The 27,346-nt window shown below is 34.1% G+C and overlaps 1 protein-coding gene across 3 annotated transcripts in view; it reads right to left on the minus strand.

Moving 5' to 3' along the window:
• The window catches only part of KIFAP3 (kinesin associated protein 3), a 139,667-nt gene that overhangs the window by 36,844 nt on the left and 75,477 nt on the right, over positions 1 to 27,346 (minus strand). For all 3 annotated transcript variants that reach the window (XM_065935676.1, XM_065935675.1, XM_065935673.1), the window contains 7 exons: positions 20,041 to 20,149; positions 18,722 to 18,834; positions 18,114 to 18,279; positions 17,367 to 17,492; positions 13,519 to 13,617; positions 11,637 to 11,722; positions 370 to 559 (listed from right to left, as the gene is read on the minus strand). In XM_065935676.1, coding sequence (XP_065791748.1) covers positions 370 to 559; positions 11,637 to 11,722; positions 13,519 to 13,617; positions 17,367 to 17,492; positions 18,114 to 18,279; positions 18,722 to 18,834; positions 20,041 to 20,149 — 889 coding nt within the window. The remainder of the gene's footprint in view (positions 1 to 369; positions 560 to 11,636; positions 11,723 to 13,518; positions 13,618 to 17,366; positions 17,493 to 18,113; positions 18,280 to 18,721; positions 18,835 to 20,040; positions 20,150 to 27,346) is intronic.

The raw sequence follows: 27,346 nt of genomic DNA on the forward strand, positions 1-27,346 counted from the left end.
TAAACTATATATTTAAATAAACACAGAATAGAGAAAAACACCACATTTTCAAGCTAGTAAATCCTGAAGATGTCATTTTAAGTTATACATTCTAGAAAGTAATAAATTAAGAGCGATTTTCCTTGTTTTAATTTTCCTTGTTATAGCCTTTTTAATGGAGATCACATCAAAGACTACCTTGGAAAAAAATAATGATGAGTTAATAGGTTTGCTTGGTGTGTACTGATGTTATGTCTAAAATCATTAGCAGAAGACCATTTACATACTGAAAGAAGTGCTTATAAAGCTTGGGAATGAGCAAGGTGGCAGACAAAAAACCCCTATAGCATACATTAAAAGGATTTATTTTTGCCTTGGTTATCATCTTACCTGAGCTGTAGAAAAGGTCAGGTCTCTCGAGAATATCTCCCTCATGGATGTATGGCTCAATTCGATCATCACCATACAAGTACTGCTCACTTTCATCCATCTGACGACTTTCTACCATCTCCAGCCACTGAGAGTTATGCCAGCGAAACTTCTCACTCTGAATTTTCTTGGCCCATTCTTCATCATATTCCTATTGTAAACAAATAGTCAATTATTTTTTATAAGTTTATGAAGGAATTTCTTTGATTCTCAGATAGCAGTACTTTTATCTTACAAGAAGAACATTTGAGGGGGCTTTTGTTTGGGTTAGAGGAAACATTAAAATTACCTTTTAGGAATAATGTATACAGTAATCAATAAAAATCAATTTATTACATATATTAAAGACAACTCTGTTTGGAAACCAATTGCTACTGCCAATGGCAAAAACTGGAAAAGCTCAAATTTCACAAATTCTTTATCTAAGCATTACTAGAATTTACGTAAGCAGCCAGACTTAAACCTCCAAATAGTCTTGTGACTATAATTATGTGGCACTGATGACAGGTGGTTAAGCATTAAAATCACATCTTTTGCTATATCTTTTTGTTTAGATGACATTTTCAGTAGCAAAAAAAAAAAAAAAAAGCAACATTAAAGTATTTTCCCTAAAAACTGAAATGGTTTACTACAAAAAACAAATAGAATTTAATTCAATTCTGTTTCAACAACAAAATAATAATGTCTTATTTGGTCATAATTTTTTTAAAAAATATCTCCTGTTTGGCAATGACCTCCTGAGGAGCAAGATTGTGGCTTATTCACTGTATCTATAACATCTGTTCACAGAGAACTTCATTGGTGGGTGTTTTTGAAGGCCAAGGAGACAAGTTATAAATATTAGAAAAGCTACACCTGAACCTATCTAGCTTCACCGGTTGTGGCTATTTCTGACGAGTATATTCACTGGTGCACTGGGAGGACCCTGAGGAGTCGGGTGGGGAGGGAGGTGGGAGGGGGGATCGGGATGGGGAATACATGTAACTATATGGCTGATTCATGTCAATGTATGACAAAACCCACTGAAATGTTGTAAAGTGATTGGCCTCCAACTAATAAAATAATATTAAAAAAAAAAAAAAATCACTGGACAGTACCATGGATTACTTGGAAAAAAGACTTCTGGTATTTCTTGTCATTCTAATCACAGGTTCCTTAGTATTAAATTCCTCTGTCATATCTTTAACACTTTTGTTTATACTTATTTTTCTAAGCTGGAAAGGTGCCAGGCAATACGATTGTTCTCCAGTAGTTGAAATGATTACAGTAACTTTAAATGCTGAGCAATTTTCATCCAAAGCTAAGTAAGGCTCAAGTCAAAAACTGTCATCACAGAATAAGTTTCTGGGATGTAAGAATAAGTCTGAGATTTTATAATAAATGTAATTATTATTATAAAAATTTTTCTTGTTAAATTTAAATTTTCACATTATTGGTATATCTCTTAGCAGTGTCAGCTGTCATACTGTGTGTTCTATAGTGCACAGCTCTGAAACTTGTACCCCCACAGATCAGCATTCTGAAATCCCTAGCCTCAGCTATCTTCTGGATCTATCCTCAATGAATACAGCTTAGTAATCACGGTAAAGTCATAGTTTCTTTATGTATCAGAGTCTAATTTTATAGATACTAATCATGTGGTATGGTATAACACAAGGAACATTGGATAAGAACTCAGGTCTTATCCTGGGTTCTCCTTCTAGGTTTGAGACTAACAGAAGTATGCAACTTTCTAAAAGTATTTCAGTATCTTTTGGTCTCAGATTCTTCAATTATAAATCAAAACTAATATTTATTGAAGTCCTAATGTTCTTTAAATAAAAATCTATGATTAATACCATTACTTCATAATACTGTCAAAATAACTATCCCTCTGCCAAACTGAAGAACAGCAGCAATATATGGAGTTCATCTTTTGAAAATTACAGAGCAATTCTAAATGAATATACAGTGTCAGAAATTTAAGAAATTCAACATGTATCAATTAAAACAAATTCCCTTTAACCCCTCTCCCCCAAATCTCTACTTTCCTCTTACATCACTACCTCCTTATCATCAGAAAATAACTCTGGGAACTCAGATGCCATATAGCTCAAACACAGCCAAGAAATGTCATCCAAATTTATCAAGCCATTGTGGAAATACTCTAGAAATATAGTTCTTTTTCTTTGTTTCTGAAATGCTTCTTTTTACAAGGAGTGCACCCTAACATCCTTGCTATGGAACTTCAGTTTGTCTCGTATTTAAAGGTAAACATGCTTTATCTTTTATTTTCTTCTCTTCTCAGGTCGTGACATTATTATCTTAAGCACTAGTTTTCAAAAACTCTACAGTATCATTAAAGACTTATGGTTTGATTTTAGGTGGAATGTGCCATCCTTTTTGAAGTCCTATATCATTTTGTTTACCACTTAACCACTGAAACGTTATAAAGCCTTAACCAGCCTATTATCAGAGCCTGTTCACTATCAGGAAAACTCTTTGTCACTGGCTTCCGTCACACCTTGTATCTGATTAACACACTATAGGGTAACATAGAACTACATAGATCTGCTTTGTGTTCTGATGTAACTGATGGAAAACAGATTTCTCTTTCTCCTTTAATGTGGCAGCCCCCTAATTGAGAATGTAATATGGTTTATTTAATAAAATTCTTCATACTAAATTAAAGCAGATCTAGAGTAATTGAGTTGCTCATTAAGGTTATGGTATTAGCTGCTAAAAGGATGCCTTTTACATGTTAGAAAATACTTCTTCCCAATGATATGTATACACAGATATACACGTAATTAAACACACATACATAAGAGTTGTTGATTTTTATGCACATACTACCTACTTCTCATTAATACTGTCCCAAAAGTTGCCCTTTAGTCTTGACTATGGCATTTTCTAACCAGACCTCAAAGTAAAATTATCTCTTCAACTTCTGTTTAAAGCACTGAGGAGGCTTATCTGTGTAATATCACCTCAAATATTATGCCCACAAAGTGAAAGATATAACTAAAGGAAATTTATTTAAGTGAGAAACCATAACTCTTCTTTCATACTATACTTTTTTAAAATCCAACTGCTGACAATTAAAAAACCAATAAAGTAACATGCATAATACTGGCAGGGACTACACACACACACACACACACACACACACACAACACACATGTGTGTGTGTCTTTATATATATGAGGAGGACATGTCAATCCACTCCAGTATTCTTGCCTAGAGAGACCATGGACAGAGGAGCATGGCAGGCTACAGTCCACAGGGTTGCACAAGAGTTGGACACGACTGAAGTGACTTAGTATGAACGCATGTGCGCGCACACACACACGTGTATATATATGTATACACACACGCACATACACACACATGTAAATTCCAACAAACTAAGAAAAACCATAAATTTCTGCAATATAAAAAAGAACTCCAAAAGAAGACTAAACACTAAACCCAACTGGGTTTATCTCACAAAGTCCAATTTGATTGTATGGAATTGAGAATACACAGCAAACTTACAAATCTGAGAAAAGAAAATTTGTGAAGACTGTAAAACAAACAAGAATGAACTCCACCTGCTCTGGAAAGAACATTTTAGAAGTTTCTGACAACTCACTCAAAAATCCCTGTTCTGTGCCCATCACCAACCTGCAAGCTAATTTAAAGTAACTACTTTCTATTCATTTTACCAATTCCTATCCATTCCATGCTTTTGAAATCCTCTCCTGAAATAACCTGAGTTTTAAAGCTAACCCTATGAAAATTTCTCTATAGCTTTCCTTTTCAAGATGTATGACATTTTTAGAAGTGGTCTTCCTTGATGGAAGTTTATTAATAAACCCACCTTTCCTGCCTGACACAGACTTGCCCTGATAATTTTTGTGGAGACTCTAACAAACAATTGATGTCTTAGAAGTTAATGCAAGCATACATTAGTTTATCTCCTTTCAATATGCCAGTCTTATTAGATATAATTATTTCTATCCTAGAATGAAGAAGGCACCTTGTTTTCCTAGTCTGAAATAATTCCAGATTATTACAATACACACAATTTGCCAATGATCAAAATTAAGAGTTATTAAAAGAGTAAAAGACTGACATTCAAAATCTCAGGGACACAAACCTCTGTTAGTATCAACCCACACGTAGCCTGTGGCTGGCTGGAAAGACAACAGACAACAGTCTTACCAGAGAACCTAGGCACATTCCCTTTTCCACAAACAACCTGTAGATACAATTTGTCATTAGTACACAGTTATCTATTGATAGGGCCATGTGGTAGTACTGCTCCTAAAGGTCAGTTCATGTCTAGACAACAGTATCCTGGTGTCCAGTCTGTAAATTTTTATATTCTATATTGCCTTTAACCTTCAGGGTCAACTTTAGTATTTGGAACATAGTATGTGCTTACTAAACATGTATTAGATGGTTGGCAACCCAGTAATGTCAGGGGAGGAAATCATTTATTAATTGGGGAGGAATTTGAGGTTCTCAAATACTTCATACAAAGCTGAAGGAATACTGAGGTATAACAATCTAACTGGGTTTTCAGAAGCTCTCTATGAATACAGGATTCTGTTCTTCCCTTGATAATTCCCAAGGCTTGGAAGAGAAAAGACAATCGTCAATTGCTGCATAATTGCCTTGGAAGAGAAAGCGAGGATCCTCTCTCCTTGCTTCTTTTTCCCTTGCTGCAACTACCCCATTCCCTGCCTCCCAAAGCTACATGCAAGGCCTAGTCAGACTTGTGACAACTTGCTGATGAGACAAGAGACTGCATCACCAACCATGCAGTCCTCTATGGTAGAGAGAGTACTATGAACACATATCTATTTTAATTCACTAATTGAGGGCTTGGGCCTAAATACTATATATTAAACACTTTACCACTAGTGTAAAATAACATTTGCATAATTTGGGGGACAAACACTTTACTGCAGATGGCATATTTCCCTAAGGCTTGCATGGCATCTAATTTTTCTTAGTATTATTTCACAATGTTTGTCTTAAATGCAAGAAGTTTGTTTTCTTAAAGATAAATTGCCTTAAGCTACAAATAGTCCCACTCTATTTTATTTTTTATTATTATAGACTACAGCTATGCTAAAAATACTCAAGAATCAAAATCTATAGATAAGAAAGTCTTACGAGATCTACTTCCATTCTAGGCAGGTTTCTAACAAACGATTTTAGAAAGTTGGTTATTTAGTTGTTATTAATGTTAAATGGACAAGACTTCACATTATCCCTTGACAGTCTATTCCCAGTGTTTCATCATCTTTGCTGTGTCTAATTAAAGTTTCTCCTGTTTCAAATTAAGTCCATTCTCTCTTGTTTTACTCTTTAAAAACACTTGGGACAAGCAAACAGCACCCTGAGTTGTGATCAATAATTGAGTCTAAGCTCAAAAATCCAAAGAAGGGCAGCAATGTCCCAAGTGAACCTGAGAGACTGTCTTTTACTGATGCATTAAAATGGCCCACTCCTCAAATTTCTCCCCAATAAGGAGGCCCAGCAAGTCAGAAAAAAACTTTGGTCTGAGGTTAGCTGATAAACTGAGTCCAAATTCAACTTAGTCAACACAGATTCAGAACATGGGTAACTGAACACATGAAGCACTTCTACACTAGCATAAGTAGTTTCTTATTTTTCTACACTGTACTAATCAAGGTCTTTCAGGAAACTGCACTATTCAGTTAACTTCTTTGACATGAAGTCTTAAAGTGCCAAATTCAGCCATTCGGAAAGACAATCCTAAAGTAAACTACAAATACAACTATGCCTGGCCAAAACATATATTCCAAATAACTTTCCATACTTAAAATCCAAGCTGTGAACAGATTATCTTCCCATATCATTTTAACAGTCAAAATGAACAGAAAATAATGTAAATGATTAACTGTATAGGTAGCTCAGATGGTAAAGAATCTGCCTGCAATGCAGGAGACCCAGGTTCAATGACTAGGTCAGCAAGATTGCCTGGAGAAGGAAACAGCAACCCACTCCAGTATTCTTGCCTGAAGAATTCCATGGATAGAGGAGCCTGGCAGGTTAGATCACAAAGAGAGGTTGTGGGATCACAAAGAGTCGGACACGACTGAATGACTTTCATATTCACTAAGGAAAGGAAATGTTGATCCAGATTTTAATCTATATATAAACTTCACAACTAGGATTGAATTTTGGTTTAGTCTGAACAAAACATATCAAGTGACCATCATGTGGTAGATGCTTCATGTATATTTTCTCTAATTTCTTTAATCCTCAGAAGTATCAATGTAAACTAGATCTTCAAAAAGTTAAATAAATTGCCTGAGATTATTCAGCAGGTGAGAGAACTAGAGTTAGTTGTATTCTAAATGCAATACTCTACAGGGTCAAGCTGCCACCTCAGAAAGGTCAAAGGTTGACTCTAAGACCAGAACCCCTACTCAACTGAGGAGAAAAGTGTTTCAAGAAGAAGTTGCTCCTGCTGGTGCAGTTCCCTATTAACAAGCTAAAATTGAGCCAGGGCCTCGGATCCTATAGGCGTATAGTACAAAAAGGTAAAGAAACATTCTTCGAACAGAATATGGGATGTTTCCAGAGTCTGGTGTCCATCTATCCGCTGTATTAGACTTCTTCTCTTCTAAGAAACTCAGCTATAACTATGACTCAGTTGATGGAGTAGCACAGGATAGGACTTCCAGATCACACTAATAATTAAAATGTGAATATCTTTAAATGGTCTCAGTTTAACAACTGGTATTTCTGAATAACATTTTAGACTCATAAGTTTTCCAAAGTATGAAATGAAACAATCTAAAATTGCTTGGCAGCATATCAAATACATACTTCATAAGTCTGATGTAAAGAGATTAGGTAAACCTTCAGATTACGTGTTCGAATTTGTTTTATACTAACTCACATGATCAGATAGCATTTTAGGGAACTATATATATAGGTAGCTGATGTATCATGTTTCATTTCACTGATTCTTCTTCTTGGATGTCCTCTTATTCACAAGATTTTTTATGAATGTAATAATCTAAAATAATTTTCTTTGTGAGTTTACATTTTAACTCTGACCAAAATTTATAAGTTCGTGCAAGGAACGTAGGATCAACAAAGTAAAATGAAGACTAAAAATGTTCATTGGATTTCAAAACATGAAGGCCCAGATGACTTCTATAAGCACCATTTCAATGGAGTAATGGATACAGAGGAAGAACTGGTCGAAAAGAGAAAGGGGAAGGTAGAAAAGACGGGGAAACGAAAAAATGGAGGAAGTATTATGTAGGGATTTTTTCAAAATGTGGATTCGAGAGAGAGAGAGAGAGAGCTAGGACAAAAGATGCAGGGTGGGGAAAACTCCGACTTAAGATCAGAGACTTGAGCCCAGAGCTTAGAAATACTGGGAATGAGAATTTTATCTAATAAGAAACATATTCATATTTTACAATAAATATTTTTATAAGACTAAGCTGGTCTTTTGGAACTATCAATAGCTTACATTCTTAGCCAAACCTATCTAATACAAACATCTAAACATCTAAAGTATTTTTACTTTCCATCACTTCTTCTCAAAATAAGGTAATTTTAAAAGTATGATAAAGGTGATTCATAACAGACTGACATCTCTCTTCTTCTTGCTTAAAGTAAGATAATCAGATATAGAATTTTAGAGAGTTTCTTACTGTTACACTATATACTTTATATACAACAATGACATTAGTGATCTAGAAAATAGTACAAGAACCATGAAACTGTTCATAAACCCTGTGACCAGTGGCTTATGTGTTGAAACATCTTGGTTAAACAAGGGTTTAATACATAAAGCTTCCCTATTTCAATTTATATATCAAAGCTAAAATGTCAAATGTACTGATTTAGTTTTAAACCAGTAAAGATATATTGGTCAAATTAAAAAACCAGGTGATACCAAATAAACATGAATTTCTGAACTAAAATGTAGGAGACTGACCAGAAAGTACCTGCTGATTATGATTTTGTAATGAAATCACTAGCAGAAATGCCAACCTAGAGGATTTCGAGGACGTTATTAATTGATTCTTTATAAACTTCTATTCTGATCCTTTTAAAGGGCTTCCCTGTTAGCTCAGCTGATAGAATCCGCCTGCAATGCAGAAGACCCAGGTTTGATTCCTGGGTTGGGAAGATCTGCTGGAGAAGGGATAGGCATCTGCTGGAGAAGCGATAGGCTACCCACTCCAGTATTCTTGGACTTCTCTGGTGGCTCAGCTGATCCTTTTAAAACACTTAAGTTGAAAACGACTGAGTAGGTTATATTCAAGAAACTTTTTACAGGGTGAATCAAAATAAAAAGTGTAAATAGAGTCCAAAGAAGGAATGAGATTGCCCACGTGTGTATACCACAGGTGAAAAAAATATTCAAAGAAATGTAGCATCTAGCACATCTCAGGTACAAGTGTCAAGTCCAAGTGGAAGGGCAGCACAAAGTCTGAAGAAAAGTCTGCAAAGTGAGCAAGTTTCTAATGCAGGACTCAGATTATCCCACTAATCAAATTCTTAACAGTGACATATACTTTTAAAATTTATAAAGTCATGAAAAACATTAAAATTTGGGGGCGTTTCATTATTGCAAACAATTCTAACAGTGAGAATCAGACATGGCACAATGAACTGGTTCCAAATTGGGAAAGGAGTATAGCTGTGTATTGTCAACTTGCTTATTGAACTTATATGCAGAGCACACCATGGGAAATGCCAGACTGGATAAAGCACAAGCTGGAATCAAGACTGCAGGGAGAAATATCAATAACCTCAGATATGCAGATGACACCACCCTTATGGCAGAAACTGAAGAGGAACTAAAAAACCTCTTGATGAAAGTGAAAGAGGAGAGTGAAAAAGCTGGCTTAAAACTCAACTTTCAAAAAACTAACATCATGGCATTCAGTCCCATCACTTCATGGCAAACAGTTGGGGAAACAATGGAAACAGTGACAGACTTTATTTTCCTGGGCTCCAAAATCACTGCAGGTGGTGACTGCAGCCACGAAATTAAAAGACTCTTACTCCTTGGGGGAAAAAGCTATAACAAACCTAGACAGCATATTAAAAAGCAGAGATATTACCGACAAAGGTCTGTATAGTCACAACTATGGTTTTTCCAGTAGTCATGTATGGATATGACAGTTGGGACCATAAAGAAAGCTGAACACCAAAGAATTGATGCTTTTGAACCACAGTGTTGGAGAAGACTCTTGAGAGTCCCTTGGACAGCAAAGAGATCAAACCAGTCCATCCTAAAGGAAATAGGTCGGGAATATTCATTGGAAGGACTGATGCTGAAGCTCCAATACTTTGGGCACCTGATGTGAAGAACTGACTCATTGGAAAAGACCCTGATGCTGGGAAACACTGAAGGCAGGAGGAGAAAGTAACAGCAGAGGATGAGACGGTTGGATGGCATCACCAACTGGATGGGCATGAGTTTGAGCAAGTTCTGAGAGTTGCTGATTGACAGGGAAGCCTGGCATGCTGCAGTCCATGGGGTCACAGAGTCAGACATGACTGAACAACTGAAGTGAACTAACATCACTCCAAAACAACTTGTAAAACAAGTCAACGTATACAACAAAATTTATCAAAGATTTAAAAAATAGTAATGAGATTCTATTTTATTAAAAAAAATTCAATGACCAAACTGTAAAGTTGATGGTGTTGAGCTTTGATAAGACTGTCATCAATCCCCTTCTCTACAATATTGCTTCTCTGCAATAATTTTTCTGAAAAACAAATGATTCTGAGATGACATGCAGACTGTATATAAAACTTTGAATATGTATAAAATCTCTTTAAGTATACAACCTCTACTCAAAAGTAGAAAGCCAAAGGTTTTAATAATGCTTAAACAATGAATTTAATGTGCAGAAGACCTAAACAGACATTTCTCTAAGAAGACAAACAGATAGCCAATGGGCAAATGAAAAGATCCTCAACATCACTAAATATCAGAGAAATGCAAATCAAAACTACAATGAAGCACCACCTTACCCCAGTCAGAATGCTATCATTAAAAAAATCTACAAATAACAAATGCTGGAGAGGGTGTGGAGAAAAGGGAATTCTCCTACACTGTTGGTGGGAATGTAAATTGGTGTAGTCACTATGGAGAACAGTATGAAGGTTTCTCAAAAAAAAAAAATTGAGCTGCCATATAACCCAGCTACCCCACACCTGGGCATATATCTGGACAAAACTATTATTCAAAAGATACATGCACCCCATATTCATAACAGCACTATTCACAATAGCCAAGACATGGCTATTTAAGCTATATAGGTTTAACCTATACAGGTTATTTAACCTATCCACCCATTGATAGATGAATGGATAAAGATGTGGTACAAATAAACACTGGAATACTGCTGCTGCTGCTGCGTTGCTCAGTCGTGTCTGATTCTTTGTGACCCTATGAACTGTAGCCTGCTAGGCTCCTCTGTCCATGGGGATTTTTCAGGCAAGAATACTGGAGCGGGTTGCCATGCCCTCCTCCAGGGGAATCTTCCTGACCCAGGGATTGAACCCACATCTTATATCTTTTGCATTGGCAGGTGGGCTCTTTACCACCAGCACCACCTGGGAAGCCCGTAACGGAATACTACTCAACCATAAAAAATAAAATGTAATAAATAATGTTATTTGCAGCAACATGAATGGACAGAGATAATCATACTAAGTGAAGTAAGTCAAAAACAGAAAGACAAATATCATATGACATAACTTATTTGTGGAATCTAAACCATGACACAAATCACCTTATCTACAAAACAGTAATAGACTCACAGACATAGAGAACAGACTTGTGGTTGTCAAAGGGTAGAGGGGTCGAGAGGGATAAAGTGGGAGTTTGGGGTTAGCAGATGCAAACTAGTATACACAGAATGGATAAACAGCAAGGTCCTACTGTATAGCACAGGGAACTATATTCAATATCCTATGATAAACCATAATGGAAAATAATATAAAAAAGAATGCATGTATATGTATCACTTTGTTGCACAGCAGAAATTAATGCAACACTGTTAAATCAGCCATACGTCAATTAAATTGAATTCAGTATCACTTCATTTTCTGAGCTTTACCAAAATACAAATTTGTGCTAACTGTATACTGAATGCAAAGTTCTAAACAGGTGTACAATGGCTCTTTTATTCCATAAAATAAAGACTATTATACTTTTGGTAGGAAGAAAAATTACTTACCGCTATAATATCTAATGTATTATCACAGACTTTTCGGATTTCATTATTTTTATCATGCATCAGATCTATGAGATACGCTGGAGCCTCTATATAAAAAGTCGTTAAAGATACAAACTGATATTGAGGTTGTTCAATCATGTTAGAGAATCCTGCATTTCTCCAAATTCAAATATTAATCTGAAATCTAATTTTAAATTTTAAAATACAATCATTAATACAAGGTGACCAAAAAATCTAATGTTCCATATATTTGAAAAATAGGGATGATAAAGGAAAAAAATGAGATAAAAATGGGCAAGAAAAAGAGCTAGTAAATCTTGGAATGTTAAGGTCATACTTTTGAAAACAGGAAAATTGTGAAAGTAACTAAAGAAGAAGCTCTAGAGCTGCATGGCTGTAAAACTTTCTTGATTGATTTGACCCTCCTAAAAGTTCAGAAAAATTAATTTCAACAGAAACTCACATACAAAGTATTTCACACAATAAAGGAAAAGAATCACTGTCAATCAAGTCAACAAAAAAAATCATATATATGGATATGGTTATTATAAGGAAGAGAGAACATAAGATAACTTCATATAACTCTAGTATTTCAAAAAGAAAAGAATTTAATAAAATATTATATATATACACACATGTGTGTGTATATATATATACATATATATATATATAAATAAGTAAATAAATAAAAGAATAATAGGAATCAGTATTAGAAAACTCAGAGAGGTAATTCAGGAAATAACTAAAAATCATTTCAGATATATTAAAACTAAGTTTATAGTAATACAAGAATAAATAAAAGCAACAGATAAACTCTGAATTAAATATAAGGTAAAAAAGAAGAAAATTTGTAAAATTTAAAAAGATGAAAAGAGATTAAAAAGATTAGAAAATGACAGACATTAAAGGTAGGCAAAGAGGATACAACAACAGAAATTCTAAAGACAATCATGGCAATAGAACAAAACAAATACTATAAACTAACTCAAGAAAACTTTCCTAAGATTAGAAAAAAGACAAAGTACAAACACTGTATTTGCATACTTAGAAAAATCAAGCAAGGGTGATGAATATCAACTCAAATTCTAATAAAACTATAGTGGCTATAGTGGCTTAAACAAAACCCAGAAACATCCTTTGGTCTTCCTGGCAGAAAGATCAAGTCACTTATAACAGAAAGGAAAGTAAATTGTCATTAGACTTTATGAGAGATAATTAGTAGACTACAGACTTCTCATTGGCAGCAATTAAAGGTGGAAAAATACCTTCAAATTGATGAGGAAAATAATGGGCAATCTAGAAATTTCATATTCTGCCAAATTATATTTAAAGAGGACAAACTAGTTATTTTCAGATACAGATGCATTTTATTACTATAGATGTTCACTAAGCAGTATAAGAGAACGTAATCAATTAAGAAAGAAAATCAATGTAGAGAAACAGAGGAACTGAATTCAGGAAAAAAACAGCAAACGATGAAATACATGCATTAACATACCATGCGTGTGTGCTAAGTGGCTTCAGTCGTGTTCCACTCTTTGCGACCCTATGAACTGCAGCCTGCCAGGCTTCTCTGTCCCTGGGATTCTCCAGGCAAGAATACTGGAGTGGGTTTAACATACCATAAATCCTAAATAAACACTGGCTTTTACAAAGCAATAATCAAAATAATAGTTAATTTTAAAATGTTATAAAAAGAAAAGGAATGTATAAACAACAGTATGGGAAAAGGGAAGGATAAATAAAGAAAACTTAAATCAAGATAGAAACCTCAATGAATCTAAAAGAGGCAGTAAAGAAAGTTATAATTTCCAATACCAAAAAATGTATCTTTTCTTAATATGTGAAGTGTCATTACTTATGATGAACACTGAAAGGATACGTGTTTCCTTGATTATGACATCTCTTGTGGCTTGATGGAAAACCATTTGGTAGAAGACATAAATTATCTGACACACAAATTCATCATCTTCTTGTTGAGCTAAAAGGCAACAGAAAACTTCAAATAAAAATACTAAGTTATATATAAAACTGAAAAACACTGAGGGGAAAAAGTGGGCAACGAGAAAAACCAAAGGTGACAAGGAGACAGGTAAAGGACAGTTTAAATTATTTAATATATATGGCTGCCATACATCATTTATGTCTTAAATTTTTTTTCTAAATTACATGATGATCAGTCAAAAATTTCATAATGATATATTTTCATAAGTTTTACTAAGTCTGGGTGTTGTTAAACTAAATAAGTTATGACTTTGTAAAACAAAAATAAAAAATAAGATTTTGAAGAGAGAAATTATATCATCTCTGAGTCCAAATCAAACTATTTGAGATTGTTCATCTCAAAAGGCTGTATCTAGGAAGAAATGAGAAACAAGATAGGTTTAAGAGAATAGTAACAGTGCTTTAATAGTAATTTTTGCTACACTGACACCAAGTATAAAGAAATTCATTAAATTAACCTCTAAGTCTCTAATGTGAAATGGCAAAACTTACCACCACTTGTGGGGAGGTTTTTTTGGTCCCTCATAAAAATTCTTCAGATAATTTTAATCTGTAAAATAAATCTTGTTCTATTTTGTCTCTACAATGTTGACCTCACAGGACAAAAATGGTTCTTAAAAAAAAAAATCACATCCTCTAAATTCTAAGTTTCTGGTAGAAATTAGATTATTATAAACAGGTTTTTTCTTCACTGAATAATGTTAACAAAATTAAACTTCAATTATTGGCATGAAGCAATAAAGTAACTTTAGCTCCATTCTAATTAATTATACTAGTAAAAAGAATGTTATGCACTCATACAAACTAAGAAATGGTTATTACCATAAGAAGATGACTTTAACAGAATTAATATTATGTAATGGCAAAGGCAAATACTCATAGAAATACAATTTATAGGTACTGGCTATGAAATTTGATTTACTAGTAGTTTGACCTCAACTCTTGGCAACAGTTCAGTGATATCTGTTAGACAAATATTTACAGGTCAACAGAGCATCTGACTAGTTGGGTGAAATAAACTGTGATTCCTTCAAAGTTCAGCCATTCTAAATAATTTTCCTCACTAATTTACCAAAGTACCACTCAGACTATTTGGGTTAAAATTTTATTAATTACTCTGTTGGCATACAATGTTCCCTCACTTAACCCTAAGGGTTTTAATTTTCAAAATCCATTTATTTCCGAAAAATATTAGTATACAGCCTCTGCCTATGATAACATGTCAGAGAACATCAACATGTGGTAAAACACTGAGCTGGCTCTGTTATCTTATCTCTCAGTCATAATCAATGTGAGACAGCAATTTAAGGACCCAGGTCATTTTGTTTCAACTTTCTCCAGCTCACTACAAAATCCTCATTCTCATTATGACAACTACATTGTCTTTAGTTTCACCTCCCAATTACCTAGCCTTTCAATTACTTCTAACATGAAAACTCCTGGCTGTGAGAAGAGTGTACCAAAGCAAATCCATATATATTACTTGTAGAAATACTTCAAATATGGAGGCACCATCTCTAGATGATCATTAAAAATGATTATGTAAAAGAATTTACAAATCAAACTTTTCAAGATTTAGAAGAGAAAACTGGGCAAAAGAATAAATAGGCATCTCACTTTATCTGCTGTATCTAAAAGTCAATAAACACAAATAGATACTAATTTCATTAATTATTGTTAGTCCTTAGGCCTCTCTGACTGTTTGTGACCCCATGGACTGTAGCCCACCAGGCCCCTCTGTCCATGGGATTCTCCAGGCAAGAATACTGCAGTGGGTTGCCATTTCCTTCTCCACATTAATCATCAGGAAGGGCAAATTAAGATCACAGTGCACTACCACTACAGAGGCTACAATTAAAGAGGCTGGATGCTGAAATACACTGGTGATGTAGAGGGACATTGCTAGAGGGACTGAAAATTGGCACAACTACTTTTTGGCATTATTTTTAGTCAAATATATGCATACTCTCTCTACTCCTAAGTATGTGTCTAATAGAAATGAGTAAATATGTTCACTAAATGAAACATTTAAGAATGTTTACAGAAACATTACTTATAAAAGCCCCTTTCTCTTAAAAAACAGAAAACCCAGTCTACTATGAACCAATAGTTAGAAAGGAAAAATAGTAGTATATTTATTTACAAAGCAATAAATGGAAACACTTCAGTACACAGCAAAGATGAATCTCACAGTTATAACACAGGGCAAAATAAACTAGATTCTCTTTCTAAAAGGTTGAAAACTAAGCAAAATTCATCTATGGGTGATAAGAGGAAAAACAGAACCGCTCTGGAGAAGGTGGCAGTGACTGGGACGTGGAAGAAGAGGGATTTCTAGGGTGCTGGCAATAATTCATTTCCTTATACGAGTGAGAATAACATGAGAACCCTCACTTTAAAAATTCACTGTTCTACATATACCTGTAACTTGTGTGTTTTTCTTTATGTACACTTCAAAAAAGGACTATTAAAATAATATAAAATACATATATATTATATCTGGTACAGGAAAGACTGAGATTAGAGAGTCTTTTTAAGCTTTCCATATTAGTATATTTAACTTCTATACTAATTAGCTACTTTTAATGTAAATCTGCTATGGGCCAAAGTGCACCCCTCCAAAATTCATATGTTGAAGCCCCAAACCCAAATGTGACTATATTCAGAGATAAGGCTAGAAGGAAGTAATTAAGGTTAAATGAGGTCATAAAGCTGGGGTCCTAATCCTATAAGATTAGTAACCTTACAAGAAGGGATACCAGAGCACTTGTGTATGCTTGTGCTTTCTCTCACTCCCTCTCTCCGCCCAACTGCCCCCACCATATGAGGATGTTAGGATATTAACAAGATGGCCTTGTGTAAGCCAAGAAGAAAGACCTCACCAGGAATCAAATTGGCTGGCACCTCAACAGACTTCCCAACCTCCAGAAATATGAGAAAATGTATTTTGGTTGTTTAAGCCACCCAGTCTGTGATATTTTATTATGGCAGTCTGAGCAGACTAATAAAACAAGGTCCTAGAGAACTTGGCCCTAACAAAATATATTTAGAGTCAGACAAATTTTGTATTAAGTGGAAAACGATGAATCTGGGTCCTTAAGAGCAAAATAAAGGTAAGGGAAGACTATCTAGAACTCCTAGCCTATATTGTAATCCTAGCCAATGTGGCTAACTAAATTTATTTAAATTTTATTTAAAATCCAGGTTCTCAGTCCCAACAGCCACATTTCAAGTATTCAATAGCCACATGTATTGGACAGTGCAGATAGAGAATATTTTCTTCATTGCAGAAAGTTTAGAGGACAACACTATATATGGATCCAGGAGGGAATATGATGATTCGAATTAGCTTCCTAATAAACCTTTCTGATTAGAAAGCAAGTTATTATAAGGGTTTGTGCAAGAAAAGCGATATAATTCAACCAAGACAAAGCTCAACAGAAAGAATAAATGGCAGAATATTTAGCTGTTCAAGGTTGATAAGAGCAAGGTAGTTATCTACAAAATTGGTCCTCAATCACTTTATAGGAACATTCTCAACCTTGCAACCTAAAGCTATTTGGTATTATGCTATCTAATTCTAGTATAATGTATATTTAATTCATTTTGCTAACTATATAATTTAAGTGGCTATAAGATGACCAATGCAACAAGATAAATAATATATTATCACTGCAGATAATGGGTTTATATATTAGCATAAAAATAAGATAAATTATAATTTACCATTTAGCAACTCAATGAGTGCAGGGATTATCCCAGATTTGGCTAGCAATGCAGCACAAGAGTCATCCATAGATACAGTTCCAATCATTATAACCACTTCTAAAACAAGGTCATCTTCTGCAGCACCTGTGAAGAGAACATCATAGAAAGTTTTCATTGAAATGTCCTGATACAAATCCTTTTATATTTCCAAGATTCCAATTCACAGAAAAGATACTGAAAGTTATTAATCAGTTTTTATGAACCTTTAACATGTGTACAAATTTTTCCTTTTCCCAAAGTTCCATGTTCAGAGAATTCCATTCCACAATGACAGTTTGTGGTTTCTGGAGCAGAAGAAAGGTGGTATTGTATTTTCAATAAGTCTTTGAAAATATAAATGAATGACAATGTAAACACAGAGAATAGAAGAGTCATTTCAATGCCTCAAAGAACTTTGTGTGTGCATGTAAACTCATGTAGAGCAGGATGGTTATTTGGTAATTTAAAACAGGCAGGATAAAAAAATAGTAAGGCAGGATAGGAAAGGGAAACTAATATTAAGAAAACATATTGTTAGGGAAAAAAGTATATACATATAAGAGGAGAACTAGTGACTGTTTTTCTGGGAGAAAGAAATTAGAAGTAGGGCAAGAAATAGAGGCCTGGGAATGTAGTATAATAACGGTCACAAAATACTGCTCTAGCAGCTTTACCCACAAAAGAGAGAAATAATGATTATGCAGAAGTGAAATACTTAGCACAGACCTGGTTTTAGTTTATCCTTGAGGTATGGAACCAGCTTATACTCCTTAAGAACCAATTCCCAGTCTAAGTCTGGAATGGTCAAATTTGCAAGAGTTCCTAAACATTCAATCACAAACTCCTCCTCTTCATCATTAGAGATCTGAGCAGCAAGATCCCCAACATAATCCTGAATAAAACAAAATTTAATATAAACTTAAAATATTTCTACAGAAGAACTAATCTAATAATTTAATGCATAGGAAGAAAAAGTATCAAATGTGATTCTCTTGTTTTAATTGTTGTTCTTCAATCGCTCAATCATGTCCGACTCTTTGCAACCCCATGGACTGCTAACTTGCTAAGGGAGTCTATGGAATTGGTTTAAGAGAAGAAAACAGGAGCGAGGTAAAAGGTTAGGGACAGGGATCATAAAACAAAAACAGTATTAAAACTTAGGTTGAAATCTGTAGGAGCTAAACTTCCAAGGAAGTTGATAAGAAGAAGAACCAACTTGGGTCATGAATTAATATTTGACAGGAGTTAAGGAAGAGTTATATTTCCAAACACAGCACTTTAAAACTTCAGTTCCAGATTATTTTAATAGACAGAAAGCCAAAGACAACACTTACAATAAATAAATTTTTAGTTGGTCCATCATGCTGGGAAATGTTCCTAATCATTTTCATTAGCAATGGATCCTTGAACTTCAGAGCCCTCTTCATGAGCATCTTCAGCCCGTTTCCTGATAATAATAACAGAGAAATTCCCCGATAAAATTAAGGTTCATTTAAATTTAATGATCTTTAATATTTTCAGCTCTAAAGAAAATCCAATATACACACAGAAAATACATAAATTTTATAGAATCTATTAATTTTAATAAATGTATGCCTCTCTATAATTCATATATTATATCAAGACAGAATATTTCCATTCACTGCAGAAAGTACCCTTGTGCTTAGCTGATCTTCCCAATACAATTACTTTTCTTCTTTTCTCCTCCTCTTATTCCTCTTTTTTGTATTTTCTTTTAAAACAGATTTTGCCTCTTCTAGAATATCACATAAATGGAAACACAGTATGTATATGAAATGTGTACCACAAATTTGTAAAATATAAATACTTTTTGATCCATAAAAATAGTATTTCCAGGAATTTATCCTAAGAATATGAAAATGGAAACATGAAAGATTCAGAGAAAGAAAAATTACTGCAGCATTGTCTGTAATAGAAAAGAAGTGGCACAAACTATCCAAACAGCAGATTAAACTATGGAAAATCCTTTAATGAGCTATTTTTTCAGCTACTGGCAATTACGTTTTATAAAAGCATTTAATCACATGGAAAGATATTCAGATATTATTAACTTTAAAAAACATGTCACCAAAAATACAGAATCCCATTTTAACTTACAATATGCAGAAGCACTGTACCAAAGTTTTATCTATGACTATCTCTGGATAGTGGAAATAAAATTTTTTATTTTTTCCCATTTGCTAGTTTGTACTTTTTGATAATTTACATGTATACTTTTCAAATAAGTAAAAACTATTGAGCAAACTCTGAAATACCAAAATGCATGACAAATCATTTTATGAAGATACTACAGAAACAAATAGCTAATACATTTGTACTGCACCACTTTACACTGTAACAGACTGCTTTACAAATAAAAAGTTTTGTTTCACCTAGAAAATATTTTTAAAAATCAAATTTCAATTAAGGGTAACTGACAAAACAGTGTATAAAATGTTACTAGAGAGTAAGTCTGCTCATGATGTAAGAATATTTATGAGTCTGGTGTTTAAGGATTTGGGCTATACTTTTTTAAATTATAGAAAGATGTAATTCACATATTTACTATAACTCTTAATTCCTTATTATCTATTATCTATCATTTGCCATTGGCATATGATAGAGATTATCCATGAAGCTCAAAGGCACTAACCTTCACAGATAAGCTGTACATTCCTTTTGTTAGCAGCAAGATTAATGCAGAAAGAAATGAGTTCCAAGTCAATTCGTTCATCTGAACACTCAAAGAGCATCTTCATTAACTAGCAAGAAGCACAAGACATATTTCATTCAAAACACCCCTGAACACATGTAAAACATAGGCAATGCTTAAACACAGTATGTTATAGAATGTATGTTGGAAATAATACAATTACATTTTCAACATAGAGTAGGCTTTTCCTACTGAATACCTTACTGAACTATTAGATGCTCAGTATTAAATATAAGCTTCCAAGTACAGTGGAGAATGTAACAGAAATATTAAAGATTTTGCTTTAAAGGAACTTAAAATATTGTGGGGAAGTAGAGACTCTGAGCAAAGAAAACAGCTTGTGCAAAGGTTATAAGGCAGGAAAAAATGTCATTCTTCTGAAGAATTAAAAGAAAGCAAACATGGTTGGAGTGAGGGAAACAGTGATAAGAGATAAGAAGGTAAAAGCCAGAAAATGCAGGGTTTTGAAGTACATGTTAAGGATTTGGGGCTTCATCCTAAGGAAAATGGGAAGATGTTAAAGGCTTACAAATAAGGAAAGTGTCAGAATAAGATTTATGTTTCAAGAAGATCTGACCAGTATATAAAACAGGCTGAAATAGTCTAAGAAAATGTGATAAGACCATTTAAAGGGCTAGCAGAAAAGTCCAGGTATGGTGATGGCTGCTTGGATTAGGTAGAGTAGTAAGGTTAGAGATAACAAGGACAGCCCAGAGATATATTTAGGAAAGACAATCAAACAGGATTTAATAACTGACTGGATGTTGGCATTAAGGGAGAAAAAGAAACGAAGATGATTCCCAGTTTTACATCCTGAACAACATGAAAAATGGGGCCAAGGCTTACCCAAAGACGAAACTAGAATAGGAGAAAACCTCAAAGGGAAGACAGTAATTGTGGCTTTTGGATATGTTGAATTTAAGCTGCCTATGTGACAGTCTAGTGCAGATAGTCAATAAAAGTTATAAACACAATTTTAGAAGACATGTTCAGACTGAACGTATGATTTTAGGAATTGTCATTTACGGTTGATAACTGAACTTGCAAGGTCTGACCCAATCATCTGGGAATGTATATAAAATAAGGAAAGAACTCTACTTAATAAGAGAAAGAAAGATGGGTATGGGAAGCAGCAGACAGAAAAAGAGGAAGGAAAGGATATGCTACTTATGCCATTTAGTTATATCTACATTTGTCATGATAAGAGGTCACTGCTATATAATAAAGGAGAAATGACAAAGCTTATGCCATACTTTTGAGAAGCTAGTCTACTATTATTGGCAAATAGTAAATTGACTCAATGCATATTATATAAAGGTATTTTTCTCTTAGTCAAATTGCTAACAATTTATGGATGTTAATCCTAAAATTTATAACCTACAATTTTCTTATGTTTTATCTCGAGGCAATACCTTTAAGATCAACATGTCTTTGTTGATGGGTTAGACCTTATTCTGTTAAATATTGTGGTTATTCTCTATGTTAGTTCCAAATAACTTCTAAGTTTCAAAAAGGATACATAGTCAACATATCATGTGTCTGTAAAAATTAATCTTACTTTTATATACTAGCAATGAATTAAAAACACAAATCCACTTACAGCTGCTCCAAAAAATACTTTGATATCATTCTAACAAAACGATATGTATGCGTGTGTGTACGTGCATGTGTGCTGTCACTTCAGTCTTGTCCCACTCTGTGATCCTATGGCGCCCGCCAGGCTCCGCAGGCCGTGGGATCCATCAGGCCAGAATATTAGCATGGGTTGCCATGCCCTCCTCCAGGGATCTTCCTGACCTAGGGATCAAACCCTTGTCTCTTGCGCTGCAGGTGGATTCTTCACAGCTAAGCCACTGGGGAAGCCCATATATGTATGTATGTTATGTATCTATGTGTATGTGTTGGTGTGTGTAAAATTCATTTATTTGCTGTGAACTAAAAAAACACTATAGCCGGTAAATGGTTAGTATGTATCATGCCTTTCCTCAGAGAGCACCTCTTTAACACAAATATTGCTGCTAGTGGAATCTTTCATCACTAACACTTAAAAATGCTGCAGAACAACAACAAAAAATCTATGGCATAGATAAAACAATCCTAAATTACTGGATATACATTTAACAGATTTTGCTACCTATGTATTAACTACCAATTAAAATTAAATTATAAATTAATAAAAATGTAGATGCCAGTACTGTAAATATATACAGTATGTTTTTCATACTATAATTAAAAACCTACTATATATAGATTTTTTTCAAACTTCTCCTGATATAAGAAGCTTTTTAAAAATAACAAAAGTCTGTTTGTTACATCAAGGTAACACTTAAACAAGGCAAACTATGTTGTTATTTACTTGAAATTAATCTTGTAGTGTGAAACTTGCCCTTAAAAATGGCACTATAGGCGATTTGTTAGAAGCTGAGGGGTTCTGTTTTGCCTTGTTTTTGTAATTTCCATGTTAAGTTTTGTGGTGAAATATTCAGGAGCTAGCTTTTTAAAAAATAATGATGGTTTAAAACCTTATCCAACTACCCACATTCCCAAATCAAGACTAAATGTTAAAGAAACATATCATGATATAGAATTAGTTTTTCACAGTGAGAGACACTTAAATTTTAATTAAAGCCCTCACATTTTAAATATTAATTTAGTTCAAACTGTACATGCAACATTGTCTTTAATTTGATTGTTACAACACTTCAAAAGTAAGGTAATTGCTAACAACTAGGAAATATTAAAACTAGATTTGTTCTGTTTTAACTATGTCCATTGTCATCTTTTACTAATTTAACAGGAAGGCACTAAAAGGGCTTCAGTCTTTGCAATGAAGAGGCAATAGTGTTCAATCAGACAAGTCCCATATTGAGTATCAGATACCAAAGACCCAGGACTGAAATCACTGTGTCTAGACTCTCTGGCACCTGACTTCACTTATTTACCAGTGACCAGAGGCCAACCCCCACAGCTCGCTATATTCACATACACCTCTACCACCACCACCCCCCTCCCCAAACATCTTTGAATGATTATGGCAGAACTTTGCATGCCTCAGGAATCTCTTCTGACTGGCTACTCCCTAACTCTGCTGTTTGAAGTGATGCTCTGGTTTCTGAACTTCAGCAGATAATGGCAGGCAGGAGCAAAGGGGGCTGTCAGAAAGGACGTTTACCAGCATTGAGCTAAAAAGAGGCATGTAGATCAAAGAGGGGCCAAATAGGACAACTGTGGTGGAAAACATGTGGATTACTATGAAGATTCTTGCACACTGTTCTAGGGTAAAATATTAAATAACACCATGACATCATTACCTAAACATGTACTTTGGCAATTCTATTACCAATAAATACTTTTTATAAGCATCTGGATGGCATTTGCACCTATTTAAACAAAACATGCATCTCAGAGGTCTAAATAACAATGAACTGTTAATGTGTACTCTTAACTATTATTAGAATACAACCATTAACTCCTGGTTATCCCCAAGTATGCTCACCTGAAACAATTCACCCACTGAGACCATTAAGATCATATATGAAGAAAGACTTGCCCTGACCCCCAAATTTTATAGAATACTGGAAGAGGAAAAAATTAGAATATATTGGATAATTAGAGGTAATAAAATACAAAAGAAGAAAAGCAACATAATAGTGGAAGAGATTATGAGGCATGATGAATTTATAACACCTACTCTGAATGTTAAATAATTTACAAAAGTGAACTCTAATTATAGAGCATCTCAAACTATTTCCACCAAAGTCCAGCTCTTTAAGAATCAACAGAATAAAAAAAAAAAAAGAATCAACAGAATAATTTTTCCCCAAAAGACCATCATCATGCACCATATACAACCTCTTTAGGTTAATCTAGTTTATGAAATGCTATTCTATGAGCAGTGTTAAGACACTGTTTATTTGGACTAATACAATTCTGAAGAAATTTTAAAAAGTACAGTATAGGTTCCTTAAGTGTAAACACACTTAAGAAAAGGAGCATTTAAATTGGACTCTGAGTGGTTCCAAAATAGTGAGAACTATTTACTAACGGCATCTTGTTTTAGTACAGTGTTTCACAGTTTATAAAGTTTCTTTACATATATAGCTAATGTAATTAAAGAATATGACCATACCACCTATTCTTTTTTGATGGCTGAAATGAATATGAATGACAATTTAATCACTGCTTTCCTACTCTCAGGCTTCCTATGTGGTTCAGTGGTAAAGAATCTGCCTGCCAATGCAGGAGATGCAGGTTTGATCTGTGGGTCCAATTCGTGAGTTGGGAAGATCCCTTGGAGGAGGAAATGGCAACCCACTGCAGTATTCTGCCTGGAGAATCCCATGGAGAGAGGAGCCTGGCAGGCTACAGTCCATGGGGTTGCAAAGAGTTGGACACGACTGAGCAACTGAGCATGCAACATTCCTACTTTCAAAGTTATTTTAGGCTTGTCATTCGAAAAATTCATTTGCAATTCTTCACAATATTTACTACACAAAAATTAATGTGCATAATTTTAAAGTGAACAAAGTATTACATTAATTCTAACATATTTCAAAACCCAGATATATAGTTTTATTTTAGAAGAAGGTTAATCAGTTGCTGTCACCAATGAGTTTAAAGCTCTGCTAGTATTATAAACATTACTTTGAATAGTCAATATTTCTGAAAGGAGTATCTTTTTTAATTTCTGAAGGAAGCTTGGAAATTTCAACATAATACCAAATTTTCTTTCTTTTATTTTACAATGTACTTTCATAATTGGCACTGGGTGGCAATTAAACCATGCCAATTTTTCCCCAATATGTCAAAGTTGAGCCTTATAAAGTACAAGTTATAGCCTGGATAGCACTTTAGGAACAAACATACTCTAGAGTATCATTTACTTTCTCAAACTATGGCTTCATACTAAAGTTTCAGGATGTCTACAACATAATAACTTGAAGACATACTTTCACTATTCTTATCAGGGTTGAGTTTTTTAAAAACAGAATATAATAAATTAAAACCCCCAAACAATTACCACTGAATGAATTTTGGAAGATTTTGTTCATGAAATACAGACCATGAATGTTCTGAAAATCCCTCTGCAGAAATGTTTGATGTTAGAAAATTATCTGGCAAGGAAATATGCATGAATATGGCTCTTGAAAAGCTATGGGAGAATTTTCTACAAAGTCTACAACTACAATAATATTAATGTCTCACAAGAAATCTAAACAGACTTTTATTTCTGATTTATTGAAAATAGTTTTATATGTTATGTTTGAGAATATAAATTCTATGGTATAGAGAGAAGGGTTAAATAAATATTTAATGAATAAGATATTTAACAAAATAAGTTTTCCATCTCTTTTTAGTTTACATTTCTCTTTTATTTAATGTTATTCTCTTTAAAATCTAATCTGGACGAAAACAATCAATTTAGACAAAAATATTATTTTTTTGTCACTGCTTTCCAATTTGTATGTTGTAGTCAATGAAGTTCTGACACTAAATGGGCTTGGAAAAGAATACCCTTTGAAATTGTGAAGGAAAACCTTTGGAACATATGGGGTGAGACTGTAGTAAATCACTTGTAATCTCCCTTCGACATGGCTACTCTTTTATTGAAAACTTGTTTGACAAAGAGTTTGATTACACTTTGCATCAGCTATAGTCTGACATGTGTTATCTCTGTAAGAAGCCTTGCCATGTTAGATAAAATATGCAGTATACTTGAAGGATGCCTACTTTCTGTAAACAAGCATAATTAGTTTATCCCCTGATTTAAAAGCCTAAGAAATTATCCTTGAGAGTTTATCAGCTTTTTAATTATATATGGATAAAGTATTAAAATTTTGGAATCGCAAATTCAATTCTTAGAACTGTTTTATTAATTTGGGATGAATAGAAGGATTAATAAGAATTAATAAAAAGAAAAATTATGGTCTTATTTTTTACTACATATTAATCATTTGTCAATATAATACACATTTAATAACTTACATTGGGCTAATAAGGAATTACCTAGTAGGAGGCTTAAGAAGATTACTTTAATAAGCATAATTTACTATTCATATTCTTCTAAAGTATCTTTTAAAAGTGTTATGTTTTTATTGTATATTATACACCCTGCAAGTTTCCTTTTATGTATTTATTTATGTTGGCTGTGCTGGGTCTTCACTGATGCGCTGTATTTTCTCTGGTTGTGGGCACTGGGGATTCCTCGCTAGTTGTGTGAGTGGCTTCTCCTTGGGGTGGTGTGTCTGGTGGGGCACACGCCCTAGAGTGCACGAGCCTCAGGAGCTGCAGAACACGGGCTCGCTCAGTAGCTGGGTTTCCCAGACTCTAGGGACAGGCTTAACTGTTCTGGCACAAGGGCTTAGTTGCTCCAAGGCGTGTGGGATCTTCCTGGATCAGGGATCAAACCCATGTCTGTTTCATTGGCAGGCAGATTCTTTACCACTGACCAACCGGGGAATCCCTGCTTTCTCTACTTTAGAAAGCCATATTATAAAAAATAATATTAAAAATCAGCCCAACTGGTATTCTGATCATCAGATAGTAATCAAATTAGTAGAGCTCAGTCTAATAAAAATTAATGGCACAATAGTGACTTTGAATGTAAATTCTCAAAGAGTAAAACCATATATGTATGTGGTTCAGTGGTAAACAATCCGCCTGTCAATGTAGGAGACATTTATTTGACCCTGAGTCAAGAAGATCTCCTGGAGAAGAAAACGGCAACCCACTTGAGTATTCTTGCCTGGAAATCTCATGGACAGGGGAGCCTAGCAGACTACAGTCCATGGGGTTGCAAAAACAGTCAGAGACGACTTAGTGACTGAACAACAAGGAATCTCAACCCTTAGAGTCCATGAAAGAAAAATCACTAAACTTTTTGAAGACAAATAAACCTAACATATGAAATATACCAAACAACTGAGTTATTGCAAAAAGCTTTCTTGAGAAGAGAGCTATAAAAGAAAGTAAAAGTATTTTAATGAAGAATTTTTTCATCAGAGCACGCAAAGCATTCAAAACAGTCAACCACAAATAAAATTAAAGGGCAAATGACAAAGTTGGGAAATGTCTGTAATATGACAAGGAGTTAAAATACTTATTATATATATAGATCTTATGTATTAGTCCCAAAATATTGACATGCCAATGGAAAAATTATCAATAGAAAAAGATTTATAACATGTCAACAATAAAAATGTGAAAAATGTTCAACGTCACCAATATTCACAGAAATGCAAATAAA

This window comes from Muntiacus reevesi, chromosome 5 (genome assembly GCF_963930625.1).
Source record: "Muntiacus reevesi chromosome 5, mMunRee1.1, whole genome shotgun sequence".
Taxonomy (NCBI): domain Eukaryota; kingdom Metazoa; phylum Chordata; class Mammalia; order Artiodactyla; family Cervidae; genus Muntiacus; species Muntiacus reevesi.